Raw genomic sequence first — 15,117 nt, forward strand, 5'->3', positions numbered from 1 at the left:
CTTGACCCAGCTATCTTAGCTAATTATAGGCCAATCTCCAACCTTCCTTTTCTCTCAAAAATTCTTGAAAGGATAGTTGTAAAACAGCTAACTGATCATCTGCAGAGGAATGGTCTATTTGAAGAGTTTCAGTCAGGTTTTAGAATTCATCATAGTACAGAAACAGCATTAGTGAAGGTTACAAATGATCTTCTTATGGCCTCGGACAGTGGACTCATCTCTGTGCTTGTTCTGTTAGACCTCAGTGCTGCTTTTGATACTGTTGACCATAAAATTTTATTACAGAGATTAGAGCATGCCATAGGTATTAAAGGCATTGTGCTGCGGTGGTTTGAATCATATTTGTCTAATAGATTACAATTTGTTCATGTAAATGGGGAATCTTCTTCACAGACTAAAGTTAATTATGGAGTTCCACAAGGTTCTGTGCTAGGACCAATTTTATTCACTTTATACATGCTTCCCTTAGGCAGTATTATTAGACGGTATTGCTTAAATTTTCATTGTTACGCAGATGATACCCAGCTTTATCTATCCATGAAGCCAGAGGACACACACCAATTAGCTAAACTGCAGGATTGTCTTACAGACATAAAGACATGGATGACCTCTAATTTCCTGCTTTTAAACTCAGATAAAACTGAAGTTATTGTACTTGGCCCCACAAATCTTAGAAACATGGTGTCTAACCAGATCCTTACTCTGGATGGCATTACCCTGACCTCTAGTAATACTGTGAGAAATCTTGGAGTCATTTTTGATCAGGATATGTCATTCAAAGCGCATATTAAACAAATATGTAGGACTGCTTTTTTGCATTTACGCAATATCTCTAAAATCAGAAAGGTCTTGTCTCAGAGTGATGCTGAAAAACTAATTCATGCATTTATTTCCTCTAGGCTGGACTATTGTAATTCATTATTATCAGGTTGTCCTAAAAGTTCCCTAAAAAGCCTTCAGTTAATTCAAAATGCTGCAGCTAGAGTACTGACGGGGACTAGAAGGAGAGAGCATATCTCACCCATATTGGCCTCTCTTCATTGGCTTCCTGTTAATTCTAGAATAGAATTTAAAATTCTTCTTCTTACTTATAAGGTTTTGAATAATCAGGTCCCATCTTATCTTAGGGACCTCGTAGTACCATATCACCCCAATAGAGCGCTTCGCTCTCAGACTGCAGGCTTACTTGTAGTTCCTAGGGTTTGTAAGAGTAGAATGGGAGGCAGAGCCTTCAGCTTTCAGGCTCCTCTCCTGTGGAACCAGCTCCCAATTCAGATCAGGGAGACAGACACCCTCTCTACGTTTAAGATTAGGCTTAAAACTTTCCTTTTTGCTAAAGCTTATAGTTAGGGCTGGATCAGGTGACCCTGAACCATCCCTTAGTTATGCTGCTATAGATGTAGACTGCTGGGGGGTTCCCATGATGCACTGTTTCTTTCTCTTTTTGCTCTGTATGCACCACTCTGCATTTAATCATTAGTGATCGATCTCTGCTCCCCTCCACAGCATGTCTTTTTCCTGGTTCTCTCCCTCAGCCCCAACCAGTCCCAGCAGAAGACTGCCCCTCCCTGAGCCTGGTTCTGCTGGAGGTTTCTTCCTGTTAAAAGGGAGTTTTTCCTTCCCACTGTAGCCAAGTGCTTGCTCACAGGGGGTCGTTTTGACCGTTGGGGTTTTACATAATTATTGTATGGCCTTGCCTTACAATATAAAGTGCCTTGGGGCAACTGTTTGTTGTGATTTGGTGCTATATAAAAAAATTGATTGATTGATTGATTGATTAATCATGATGGACAGGTGTGGGGTTGTGGTTTTGGTAGCAGCTGTCTTGCCAATTTTCCGGTAGGTCAGGGCAGTGTCTAATCCAAGCAACAAAAGCCCTTCTGCCATAAAATCAAATAAGAATAAATCCTCAATGTCTTCCATGGAGAGTGATGCCAAGCACGCGGCGCGCCACTTCTCCCAGGCGTCAAGAACATAGCCCACAGGATAGGTTCCATCTAGCCACGCAGGGTCCACCAGCCCTGAGTTCCTTGTTGAAAAGATAGTGTTAATAGCATTGAGAGACCAGCTAATCATTTCCATGGTTATTCCAAATATAGTTTGAAGAATTCACAGTCTGGTGAAGTTGGGACTTTTGAAGGTTGGGGCAGAAATAGAGAAAGACAGAAAGAGAGGAGAGAGGAGGAGATGCGACCACCCTCGCCGGAGTCCCAACCGATATCAGAAGATGGTCCTCGTGCTGGAGGAGGTGACGGACTAACCATGAGGCCCGGGAAAGGGAGGTCTGGGGCTCCCTGTTAGAGCTGTTGCACCCAGTACCCGATCCTGGATAAATGGTTGAAGATGAGTGATGAGTGTATGAATAAATTTCATGTTGTTATTAAGGGGTGTTGTGAGGGGGAAAAAATAATTTACTCCATTTTGGAATAAGGCTGTAACATAACACAATGTGAAGCAAGTGAAGCTCTGTGAATACTTTCCGGATGCACTGTACAATGCACTGTTTTTTATGTTTGTTGTCATGATGATGGTGTGATAATGTCTAAAGCTAGCAACCAAAAGCACAGCGTATTCATTAGAATTGTTTATCCAGGAAGATTCCTTTCTTTAACATCTTGATGAATGTTGTGCAATCAGCTAGCATGCTGATACCCTTAGCATAGCATGCTGTTACAGTTAGAATACAGTACTGTGTTATTACAGGTAACATAGCATGCTACTACAGTTAGCACAGCAGGTAGTGGTCCCGTGTATAAGCCGTTGCTTGGACACTGCGAACAGGGAAGAAGCAGAGCAGCAGCGATCTCAAATCAAGCATCATTATGTTGAGCGCCAGCACCAGCTTTTATACCAGCTTCAGAGAGAGTGCCAGCAGACCCAGGAACAGAGAGGATTGTGGGAGAACCGGATGGTGCGACTGGAGCAGGAGAGACTGTGGTGGGAGCAGCAAGCCCGAGAGGAGCAGGCACGATTCTGCACCCTGTTCGCTTCTGAGAAGAGAAGACTGCAGGAGTCACATGAGCAAGAAACACAGCAGCTGAAGGACCAGGTTACTGGATTACAGGAGCAGGTGACGTCAGCTCAGGACCTTATCCAGAATCTTCACCTGCAGATCATCCACTTAGGAGACAGTTTGGAAGAGTTCAGAGCACGCTGTCAGCAGTTCAAGGGCTTCTGTTGTGAGCTGAAGGTCAAAGTGCAGGAGGTCTGCAGGAGGCTGCAGGAGAGCATCAGGTTTTTGGACTCTAACAGTGTTTTACATAAGTGCTTCACCTCAGAAGAACAGCTTCTGGTTCAGCTGTCTCAGCTCAAAGAAGAGCTGGAGGAAGTCTGGACAGGGTTGGACAGTTTCCTTCAAGACAACAAGCTGGTTGCTGAGAACTGCAACCAGCTGTCTGTCTTTATCCAACATCAGGTCCAGCTTGGAGCTAAAGACCAAACCGTTACCACACTGAGTTCTGAGGTGGAGGACCTTCAGAAGCTATTGAGGACCAAAGTTGATGGTTTCTCCATACTGACAGCTGAACAGGACTCCTTGAAGACATATGATGCTCAGCTGCTGCAGGTTCTGAAGGATCACACCATGGCTGTCTCTGGCCTGCAGCTGGAGGTGAATGATACTTTTCCAGAGTTGGACAGGAGGAGAAATATAGAAGAGAGCCTACAGGAGGCTCTAAAGCTAGAACAGTCCAAGACTGCTGAACTGCAGTCTAGCCTGGATGAGAAGGAGGAGGTTTTAGGACATCTGATCCAGGAGAATCAGAACTATGTCCGGCTGACTGACCAGCTTTCTGTGCAGATTGTAGAGATGGAGGAGGAGGTTTCTCTGCTCAGAGACCATGCAAGAGTTCTCAGTTCACAGCTGAATGGAACTGCAGATCCCAGCTCTGATATCATGAAACAGGTGGACTCAAGATCCAGTGAAGTGGATCAGAGCGAATATGTTCAGCGGCAGACTATGCAGCTGGGCGCAAAGGTTGGAGAGCTGAACCCACTGAGAGAAGAGGCCACAGGACCCAGTGTGCTGCTGGAGCTGGCCCTGACGGACTCCAGAGCCCATCTGAGGACCGCCCAGGAGGATTTTGACAGCGAGAAGAAGAAGATGGTGGAGCAACTGATGGAGCTGGAGAAGATGGTCCTTGTGCTGGAGGAGGTGATGGACTCAACCAGTCCACACAGGTTTGTGGAGCATGAAACCAACCGTCAGCACTCCAAACTTCCTCTAAACAATAACTAACCTCCTTTTGTTGCCTGAAACTTCATTCTGACTAACTGTGAGGACCTTCAGACTCTTGCTTTCATAGGTAGAGATGCTCAGGTTCAGATAGGACCATGCTGTTCTTCTTTGACTTGCTCTCTCTGGAATGCTTTAACATCTCATAACCAAATCACACGCTGTCACCTGCATGACAGACACTTCACTGCTGTCAGTCATCCTGTCATTACTCTTTCTCTTTTACACTATGAGACTCTGCAGGAGAACCGTAGACTTCAAGCTCTGAGCTTTGTGTTGGTTTCAGTCGCATGTTGAAGAGAATCTAAAGTTCAGGCTGCAAATGGACCACAGGCAGGAAAGTGGCGTCTGTGACTCTCAAACCAGCTCTTTCAGATCTGGATCAGATTCCAGTCTGCTGGTCAGACTCCTGTTTCCTGTCTCTAAACTCCTGCGTTCATGTTGGATCAGCAGCAGAATAGAATTTGATACTTTTGTGACACCGTGACTTCTGTGGCAGTCTCCAGCTTTGATTGGTCCATTTTGCATGAGGACAAATATGCTAATATTTACAAAACTCTGTGAGAGACGTGTGACCAGCGACCTCGTGACTAATGTCACACTAAAAACCTCAGAGTTTCTGTTTGGAGATGAAATCAGGACATCTTGCTTTGAAAGAACACTGACTCCTGACCACTGGATGTCAGAGGGCATTGTGATGTCATAATGATTTTGAAATACTATGAAAATGAAAGATTTTGAGTCAGAACACATCTAAAACATGTATTCATGTCTTACAAAGCATGGCTTATTCACTTTTATGTGCACGATCACATCACCTCGTCGCTCCTTCAGAGGTGTCCAGACATAAAAATGTGGGTTTCCTTAAAACAAAATAAATAAATAAATCAAGTGTACAGATAAGCAGCAGGTAACGAGTCTACAAACATTACAGTGTGTGTGTCAGCAACACTTCTTCATGAGATGATGATGTTGGTTCTGAAACAGAAACCATGAACCTTTGGACTGGATAAATGGGCAGAGCAAAGACTTCAGAGGGGTTTTGCATGTGAAGGTTGAGCTTCATCAAAATGTTTTGTCGAGCCTTCAGTGATTTGTGATGTTTGATCACAAATGATGAGTTCTGTCCCTGATCCTCAGAGTAGGCAGTCAGGGATTTTAGAGATCCGGCCTGATGGGGCTTTGATCTGGATAACCACAGTCCCCTTACATGAAGTGGTTTTCATGTGCAGAGTGTCCTCCTTGTTTGTGGAGAGTGTAAGATTTCTTCTGGTCTCCTGTAGGACGCAGCTGGAGGAGGTTCAGTCAGAAAACTGTGCCCTGAAGGAGCGACTCATCATCCTGCAGCAGGAGATTCAAAACCTGGAGGACGACATGGCCAAGAAGATGTGAGTGACTCCTGCCTCTGCAAGAACTGTTGGAGCCCTTGTTCCTCTTTCTCCTGCATTATCAAAAAACATCGCATCTTCTGTTTTTATGGGTGGTCTTGCTTTTAATTGAAATCAGATTTTGTTGAAATGAGCCACAGAGACGAGTCACAGTGGAAGCAGAAACTTAGTTAGCGCCGACATTAGAGAGCCAAACTCTGTTATCGAATTTCTGCTGTGGATATGCTGGACCAATTTGTCCCTCAGCAAGTTCTCCGTCGTGATACAATTATCAACCTCCAAACCAACGTTAACCACCGTTTGAGCGTCTTTGTAGTTTTTCGAGTCCGTGTTTAAAGTTGGTCATACTTGTGGACTTTCTCCTGTCAAACGTTCCTCTATTTGATCCATGTAATCTGCGTGTGCATGGCAAAAACATTTATACATGACGGAAGAGGAAGGAGTGAAACTGGAAAAGTGACCAATCACAGCCCTTGTGGTCTCAAATGTTTCACCGTGTAGTTTAAATTTTTGGGAAGTCAGGCTATGGAGAGGATTCACAGCCACACAGAGGGTTCAGACGGAGAAGCTTAAATCAGGCTTAAGACACGTTTCTGGTGCAGAGTTTACCCCGTTACGAACCGTTAAGAATGTGACTGGTTACTGCAGTTATTCAGCAATCAAATCTGTTTAAACTGTTTTCATTAAAACCGCTGTGCAGGTTTGAAAAGCAAAATGCGACCAAATCAGACTGTCACAGTATCAGACTGTGACAGTCTGATTTGGTCGGACAAACAGAATTATGAGAGGGACAGCACAGGTAGGACACTGTGGAGACAAAGTCAGAGATGGTTTGGACATGTGCAGAGGAGGGACCCAGGGTATACAGGGAGAAGGATGCTGAAGATGGAGCCACCAGGCAGGAGGAGAAGAGGGAGGACAAACAGGAGGTTTATGGATGTGCTGAGGGAGGACATGCAGGTGGTTGGTGAGACAGAGGACAGGGTGAGATGGAGACGGTTGATCTACTGTGGCACCCCCTAATGGGAGCAGGTCAAAGGAGAAGATCATAACCGGAAACTGTGGAATTATCAAATTCAACAAATAACTGTGTTAATTAAAGGAATTAAACTAACCGTGTGCAGCAAACACATCCATTATGAACAAAAACTAAATTTAAGCTTTCAGCATATTGACATGACATCACATTCCCTTTAGAAATCACCTCATTAAAAAATCATTTTCAGTATACCATATTGGAGCATCTGAGGGCCCTGTGCAGAGCATCTGCCCATCCCCTTCTTTGAAGAAAGTTGGTTAAACACCCACCCAAAATGAAATATTTTTTTTAATTAAAGCTTATTAAACGCCCACCTAAAATGAATTAATTCCGTGAACTCCAGCACAATGTAAAAAGTAAAAAATGAGTTTTCACACTCTGTCTGACTTGTGATGTCATCCATTTGTCCTGTGCCCTTATTGTGAAAGACTCATGTGCAAAAACAGGAAGTGTTCTGTGACAGTGTGGCTAGCTTTGTACACTCACACGGTGAAGGAGCTACTATCAGTTTGTGTTCATTTTTGTCTGAACAAAAGTACTTTTTCCATCTGCAAAATGAGTTCCTTGTCAGCTGATGTTCCCAAAGTTCGTCAGAAAGTTTTGTGTATATTCAAAACTTTGCGGGGAGTTCAGGTGGAGATCTTTCCTGCTGCCTGGATGTTTGTTGCACGTCTGGACGCGAACACAGAAAAAACTGAGTTCACGTGTTGACAGCGACAGACTGGATGTTCTGCTGCTTTCCCTGAGAGGTTGACAGGAAATTATGGACATTTTATCCTAATAAGGAATCATGGACATCAACAGATTATTTAACTGCAGAGTCAACTGGATTTAAACAGGTAGGAACATTTGAAGCTTTGAAGGGTTTTAAAATAAATGCTGTGTGATATGAAAAATATGTTTCAGTAAAGTAAATTATTGTCCCTGTGATTCCTACTGAAAACTGACCATGCACATCACTTTATTTGTTGCCAAGATGAAAAAGCATCAGACATCAGCTGACAAAGAACACATTTACTAAATGACAAAAGGATGTTACAGGACAAAACCAGACACAGACATGTGATTTATTCTTTGTGACGGAATCAAGACATTTTATTGAAATGCCCCCCCCCCACACACACACCTTCAGGCAGAATTCTGCACAGAGCATGAATACAGTAATCTATTTGTACATTTCAGATTTTGCAAAATAAATAAAAAATAAATAAATTTGAACTAACAACCCTTTGTTCTTTACATCAGGAGCAGACTGGAGGAAACGGAGCGAGAACACAAGAATGGTCGAGAAGAAGAGGAGAGACTTCGCAAAGAGGTGAGAGGCTGTGACCTTTGACCTCTGTGTGGAGCTGGCAAAGTGGTTTGGAGATTCTTCATAGCGTACTTCCTTTGCAGAACTCCAGGTACCGTGAGGAGTTCCTGGATCTGAGCAGCAGGAACCTGCAGCTCAGCAATGACAATGCCGAGCTGAGCGCCAGCCTCCGCGATGGCCAGGAGTCATTCCGGACGCTGCAGGAGCGTCTGACGCTGCTGTCCAAGGAGCAGGAGGAGGGAGGAGCCACAGTGAGTGACAGCGTGTCTCAGCATTTATTACTTCTGTTTAATCTGATTTTAATGTCGTTGTGCTTCTGTTTACGTCAAACCACAGAAGTCACATGACCTTTTTCCACTAAAAGCACAAACATTTTATGGCATTAATTGTGGTGCTACAAGTGGGTGTGTTTCTGTTCTCTCTCTGGATTGGCTGATGCTTTGTTTGCAGGTGCGTCGGCTGCAGGATGCAGCGACGGAGCAGGACCGAGCCAGACTGCACCAACAGACAGCCTGGCAGCAAGAGCACCACCTGCTGGAGAGAGAGCTGAACTCCTACAAGGAGAAGGTAGGAAGTGAGGAGAGGAAGGAGGAAGGAGGAGGCGGCAGCAGAGATGGAATAATGATTAGATTAGATAGAACCTTAATGATCCCTTGGGAAGACTCCCCTCAGGGAAACTGAGGTTGCAGCAGCACACAGGGTAAGAAGCAGTGCTGGGTTGAAAAGATCGATTCTCATTTTAATTCCCACAGATCAGTTCATTACATCCAAAGATCATTATTTTTCCAAAAAAATAACAATGTATGTATGCACTTCTCACCCGCATTATAACAGCGTGCCTGAAAAAAATGACGCTGCAGTTGGGCCGTTTCCAAGGGTGTGTAACGGGAGAAATTAAATTATCATTTCTTTACATTGAGTGCGGATGTGCTGGTTCAGATTTAGAAGCAGCGCGTCCACAATTTATTCATCAACCTCTGTCAAAGCCATTTAAAGATGTCAATCATCACTACTGAGACACTCTGTTGTTGTGGGCAAGAAAAGAGAATCGTCCGCCGTTTAATTTATACAGTAGATTCTTTTTCTGTTCCTCATAATGTGTCATTTCCGTGGAACAGCGCACGAAGGTTCTGTAGTGTGGACTGTGGGAGCCGCGTTCTCTTGCTGCAGTGAGTGCTGCAGGTGTGAGTTTGGTAGGGGAGACCGGGACAGTTATCCCCAAGACATTTTTTTAATTTCTAACTCTCTGAAACACTCTTTCCTGCATTTTGAGGGCCAAATTTTGTGAAGTAGTATTATGTTGCATAAGTGGACAATCATGTAACTGTTTTAATAACACTAACCCAAATCAATATTGGATCGAATTGAATCGGAATCTAATCGATTCTTGAAATTTGAATCGATACCCAGCTCTAGTAAGAAGCACACAGAGTATCAGATGTGCAGTAATGGTCACATTTTGTTTTGTTTTGTTTGCTTTGTGTGTCCATGTTGGACTGAAATGTCAGTCAATAATCACAGGACCAGCTTTATTTTTATGCCCCCGCTGTGAAGTATGGGTGGACATGTAGCGATCAGCGTGCCCGCCTTTCTGTCCATTTTAGCTTGTTAGCGTGATATCTCAAGAATCAGTTGACCAATTTCATTCATATTTATCATAAGCATGTAATTGGATGTGATCTCCGACACTTTGTATTCCTGATCTCTCGGGGGGGGGGGGGCATGTCATCTCCTGATGATTCTTGTTTAATTGCAGATGGAAGGTGTGGCGAAGCTGAAGGCGGAGCTCAGCAGCGTGACTCTGAAGCAGCAGAGGTTGGAGGAGGATAAAGCCAAGCTGCTGAAGGAAGTCGACGCCCAGAACCACAAGGTCACACCTCCTTCCATAGTCCCTCTGCAACACAGACCCCTCCCACAAACACATCTCCTGTGCTGCGTTCAGGTGGAGAAGCTGCAGACAGTGCAGCTGACGCTGGAGTCCCAGCTGGAAGTGCTCCGCTCTCAGCTCAGCACCACCAATCAGAACAAACTCAGCCATGCCCAGGAAGGGGCTGGGCTCCAGAGGAGGTTACAGGATGCTCAGGGCAAGGCCGGGACACGGTTAACTCTGTATCTCATCCTGTGTGGTGAAAGACACCGTCACTGATCTGTGACCTTCATGTCTCTTAGGGTTCTGTCTGGTTGTCAGACTTGGACTCTAACCAGTGTCCTATGGTGAGGACTGGATGTCTTTGGTCCCAGGTCTCTGTGGAGGATCTTTGGGTCCTGCTGGAAAGACTTTGTGTCCAGTGAATGGTTACTTAGTGAGACTCAGATGAGCAGGATCACTGACACTGTGAGGGAACATCAGACACCACATTTAGTCCATGTGGGGAGTTTCTCTGGACATGATCCAGGACACTGGTGTCTCATTGTGGAGGACCTCAGCAGTTTGAGAAGGATACCAAAGAACTGGGCCTGGCATGAACCTGGCCCAGGGCTAACCTGAACCCAGCCCTAACCCAGGCCAAGTTCTTCTGCAGACCCAGTTTTCTTGTTAGCCTGGAGAGGATCAAGCACACACCCCCTTTCTTTTTCAGATGGAGGTGTGGACCTGGGAATCCAGGCCAAGTTCTTCTGCAGACCCAGTTTTCTTGTTAGCCTGGAGAGGATCAAGCACACACCCACCTTTCTTTTTCGGTGGTGTGGACCTGGGACACGGGCAGTGAAGGGAGTGCAGGAGAAGAAATGAGACTGCTGTGATGGATGTGTGGAGTTGCAAATCTGGACAGAACACGAAATGAGAGAATAAAAGTACCAACAAAAGAAGGAGAAACATCTGAAAGTCCAGGAACGTCTGATGAGGTGTTTTGAACATATGATGAGATATGAACATGTTGATAAATGAGAGATGACAACGGGCGAACAGGGGAAGATGAAGAAGGGAAGAATGAAGTCGGATGGATTGAGTAAAGGAAGACTAGATGGAAAAGGAGGTTCAGAACACCAGAACCACCGAAACCCAGATGCAGACAAGCTGATTTCTGTAATAATTAGTTAGTTAGTTATTCCACTCAGGACGTGTAGAGCCCAGACGTCTCCATCTGGGCCCATCATGGGCAGTATCCTGTGCTTGGGTCAGGGTCACATCACAGGCTCTGAGGTCCCGAGTTATTACATCCAGCCAGCGGGTATGTGGGGAGCCTCTGGGTCGCCTCCAGCCAGCTTGCTGGTGTCGAAGTCCAGAATGGCCCGTATTTGTTGTTCCGTGCGCAGTCGAATGAAATGGCCATCCCATCGCATTGCTGCATGGCGCGATGGTCTGGTGGGTGATGTGTTGGGACCAAGTAAAGCCTTCCATCCTCCTGAGGGCTCTGTTGTCGAAGCCATCAAGTCTGGCATCCAAGGTGTTGCTCATTGGCCAGGCGTCTGAGCTGTACAGGAGAACAGAGAGAATGGAGGCATTCTAGACCCAGAGCTTGGTGCCCCAAGAGTTGTGCCTGTGCTGCCACACAGGGTTCTATAGGGACTGCATGATGGTGGCTGCCAAGGCTCGGTGGCAGTAGACACTATGGAGCCTAGATAAAGTGGACCCATGTACCATCAAACAGGAAGGGTGGTGGGTCGGGACCATCTCCCACATGCATAAGCTCAGTCTTGATCCAGCTCATCTTTCACTTAATACACTTTTTAAATTATTTTGTGTCCACACTTGAAAGGACAAAATGATTAAAAATTCAAATTCTTTTGGTGGTTTAAGAACTGGAGTCTGTGTGGCTGTGGGTCTTTTTCAGGTAGAACAGATGGAAGCCAAAATCAAGAAGCTGATCCAGGACAAAGAGGATCTGCGTCTCAACCTGGATGAGGAGATACAGAAACTTAGATTCCAGAATCAGGACCTCCAGCACAAGGTCAGTCTGACTGCTGGGTTTCAGCCCAGCTTTGTGGAAAATGGAAGTTTGTGTTGTCCTGGTCCTCCTTGTCCCATTTCAGGGTCCACAGACAGAGGACAGTATAACACTTGGACTGCTGTCTGAATCATCATGTTGAAACTGTTTTTGTTGTTCTCAGATGTCAGAGCTGCAGGTCCAGAGTCTGGAAGTCCAGAGGCTGACCCAGGAGCAGCAGAACCTAAAGACCAAACTGAACCATCTAGAGATGTCCCAGATGCAGGCTCAGGATCAGGTGAGGAAACCAGAACATGGAGGAATCAAACCCACCAAAAAATGATACACAAGCCAGAAGAGGGTTGGTTTTGTGACCTCATAGAGGTGAATCTCTGATACCGTGGCAACAGAATCTCAGGTTCTGATTGGATGATTCCCTCACAGGTGGACACCTTCAGCCACTTCTGCCTGTGGCCGTTTTTTCTGTTGTTTTGGTTAAGTGATGTCATGTTGCCAACTGTTGATGAAGTCACTGCAATGATTTTTCATTCCAACAACTTTTGGGACAGTCTTGGTTGAAATTGGTCCTTGTGTTGTCACATTCATTGGTGTGGTGGCAACAAAAAAAGGTATAATTTATCAGTTTTATCTTTATTGAATGAGCAGGTTAGGTTTGGAGTCAGTACTGCTGCAGCCAGGTGAGGGGTGGGCGTGTCCTCGGCCTGAACCAGTTCTTGAACACTAAGGAACAATAAGCTGCATGGGCGTGTTGCAGCTCGTGCTCCATCATGACCTCTTTGACCTTCTGTTGGTGGGCAGAGGTAACGAGGAAACAAAGAGACTTTGGACATTGTCATGTGTCCTTGAGTTAATAAGTCTTAGAGAGTCGCATGTGTCCTTGAGTTAATAAGTCTTAGAGAGTCGCTCATGCTGCCAACTGACACAGTCACAGTAATGCCTTTTTATTCCCATCAGACCTTTGTGACATCACAAAGCATAAACAATAGAGCTGAACTGAAAACTTCGGCAAAACATATCCCAGAAAACATGACTGCAGTCCGCTGTGTTTTGCCCCGCTGTCAGTCAGTGGACGCTCGGTTCTCTGCAGGCTGTGCGGGCGGACGTGGCGCTCTCTCTGGCTCAGGCCCAGCACGTGCGGCAGGTGCAGCGGCTGAGGGATCATGCTGGCACGGCGGAGCGGGAGCATGTGGACCTGCTGCAGGCCCGGCTGGCTGAGGAGCAGAGGAGGAGCCAGCAGCTGGAGGACACGCTGAAGGTTCACATCAGCATGAAGCAGGTGAACAGCCAGAACCGGGACAGCACCCCCCCCACCCCAAACTATTGATGTGTGAAGCTCTTTAACTCGTTTTTATTGACTACTGATCACCCTGCTTTGATACCACAGCACGGTGTCTGCTACCTGCCTGTTGCTGATTTTTATCTGTTGGTTGCAGGAACCAGTGAAATTCAAGATCACCACATTTATTTGTGCAAACTTCCTGTTTTTTTTCCTTAAACTGAGATTTTTTTTTCCCAATTTTACTTACTGTATAACCCAAAGTGCAGGAAGCAGCTACAGGGTGCATGAGACACCCCCTCAAACTGAATCCTGATTCTCCCTAAAGGGGCTGTCTGGAGAGCAGGGGAAGAGCCACGCCCACACCTTCCACAAGAACCAGTCAGGTCACATCAAGGAGTGCATCCAAACCATGGAACTGTCTATGGTCCTGGATGGCAGACAACCTGTCCATCTCCACCTCTCCAAAGCAACCATCTACCTGCCACAGCCTGGTGGAACACAGGTGTGTGTCCTTGGCCAGGCGGAGACGTGGGCATTGTTATCAATGGAATATTGATTTAAAGTGAAAAATACAAAACAGAATATGTTTCTTTAGCAGACAGCTGTATCTAGAGACCTTAAATGTTTTACAGATCATCAGGGAAATTTCCTGACAGCCAACAGCCCAGAAACTTCAACTTACTAAACTACTTACTTACTGCTGGTGATCCCCCCCGCCCCCAATCATGTACACTTTCTACAGGGGCACGATTGAGAGCATCCTCTCAAGCTGCATCACGGTGTGATACGGCGGCTGCTCTGCATCCTGCCGCAGGAGCCTTCAGTGCGTCGTGAGACTAGCTGAGAAGATCACCAGTCGCTGGAAGGGCAGCTTGCGGATCATCAACTTGGTGGATTTCTGGTAGCGGTGAATCTCTATCAGCACCACGGTGCCAGATCTGCTCTGCCTCTTCTGCCGAGCCACGTCTCTCTGTGCGTCGCTTAGAAAGCCCATAACACTCCGCTGCTTGATGCACAATAACTGCTGGCAGCCTGTAAAATGAGCGACCTGCCTCATTTTTATCACCTCTGAACAACCGACGACAGCACAAAAGTTGACCATTGAAGCTTCTGCAATTGTTCACCAAATACACGTAGTGTATCACAGCGGCCACCGCGTCATAATCCACAGTGGACGCAGGGCACAACATTATGTGACCGATACGTCACGTGAAAACTCTCTATATAGCACCCGCCTCACCCACAAGCCCGTCCACATCGTGGGATGTCCCACCCACCCATTATACTGCCTCCTCACCCAGCTATTGTCAGGGAGGAGACTGTGGAGTCTCTGGGTCAGAACCAGCCGACTCAGGGCCATTTTCACTCACCAGGCTGTCAAAACGCTCAGCTGTCCACTGGATCTGTACATTTATATCTTACATTCTGCTGTTCTTACTGGGAGACTGAGAGTAACAGAGTTTCAGTTCTCAAGATGTCTTTTTGCACTGCAGAATTGACAAATGCAGCTCGATTCTGTCAGTGATCCTCCTCGTCTGAGCCTCACTAAGGAACCGTTCACTGGACACCAGAGGGGTTCGGGGCTCTTCCTCCAGACGAGCTCGGCAGCTCGGGCCGGTGCAGGCTTGTAGTCTGGCAGCCAGGTGGCGCTGCAGGTGTGTTTGTAAGGGTTGTGATGCTTAGAGCAGACTGTGTGTTGTGTTCAGGATCAGTACGAGAAAGCGATGTCGGCATTACAGCAGAGGATGGAGGATCTGGAGTCCAAACTGAAGATGACCAGACTGCTGCTGCAGGACAAAGTCCAGCAGCTCAAAGACCAGGTGGGTTGACCTCTGATTGGCTTCTGTCAAAAAGCCACCTGTTACTGTAACAGGTGGCTTTTAACTGCTCTGGCCCCGCCTCTTTACCCCCATCAGCAGAAACAGTTGTTTGAGAAGAGAACTGATATTTAAACCGTCGTTGCTGGTATTATGATGTC

The 15,117-nt window shown here is 46.1% G+C and overlaps 1 protein-coding gene across 1 annotated transcript in view; it reads left to right on the plus strand.

Annotated features, from left to right (window-relative positions):
• Nucleotides 1-15,117, plus strand: part of LOC117523308 (ninein-like) — a 142,377-nt gene that overhangs the window by 126,561 nt on the left and 699 nt on the right. The window contains 10 exon segments of the mRNA XM_034184796.1: nt 2,782-4,179; nt 5,518-5,622; nt 7,907-7,976; nt 8,057-8,224; nt 8,424-8,540; nt 9,730-9,843; nt 11,747-11,863; nt 12,024-12,137; nt 12,948-13,136; nt 14,846-14,959. Coding sequence (XP_034040687.1) covers nt 2,782-4,179; nt 5,518-5,622; nt 7,907-7,976; nt 8,057-8,224; nt 8,424-8,540; nt 9,730-9,843; nt 11,747-11,863; nt 12,024-12,137; nt 12,948-13,136; nt 14,846-14,959 — 2,506 coding nt within the window.

This window comes from Thalassophryne amazonica, chromosome 13 (assembly GCF_902500255.1).
Source record: "Thalassophryne amazonica chromosome 13, fThaAma1.1, whole genome shotgun sequence".
NCBI lineage: Eukaryota > Metazoa > Chordata > Actinopteri > Batrachoidiformes > Batrachoididae > Thalassophryne > Thalassophryne amazonica.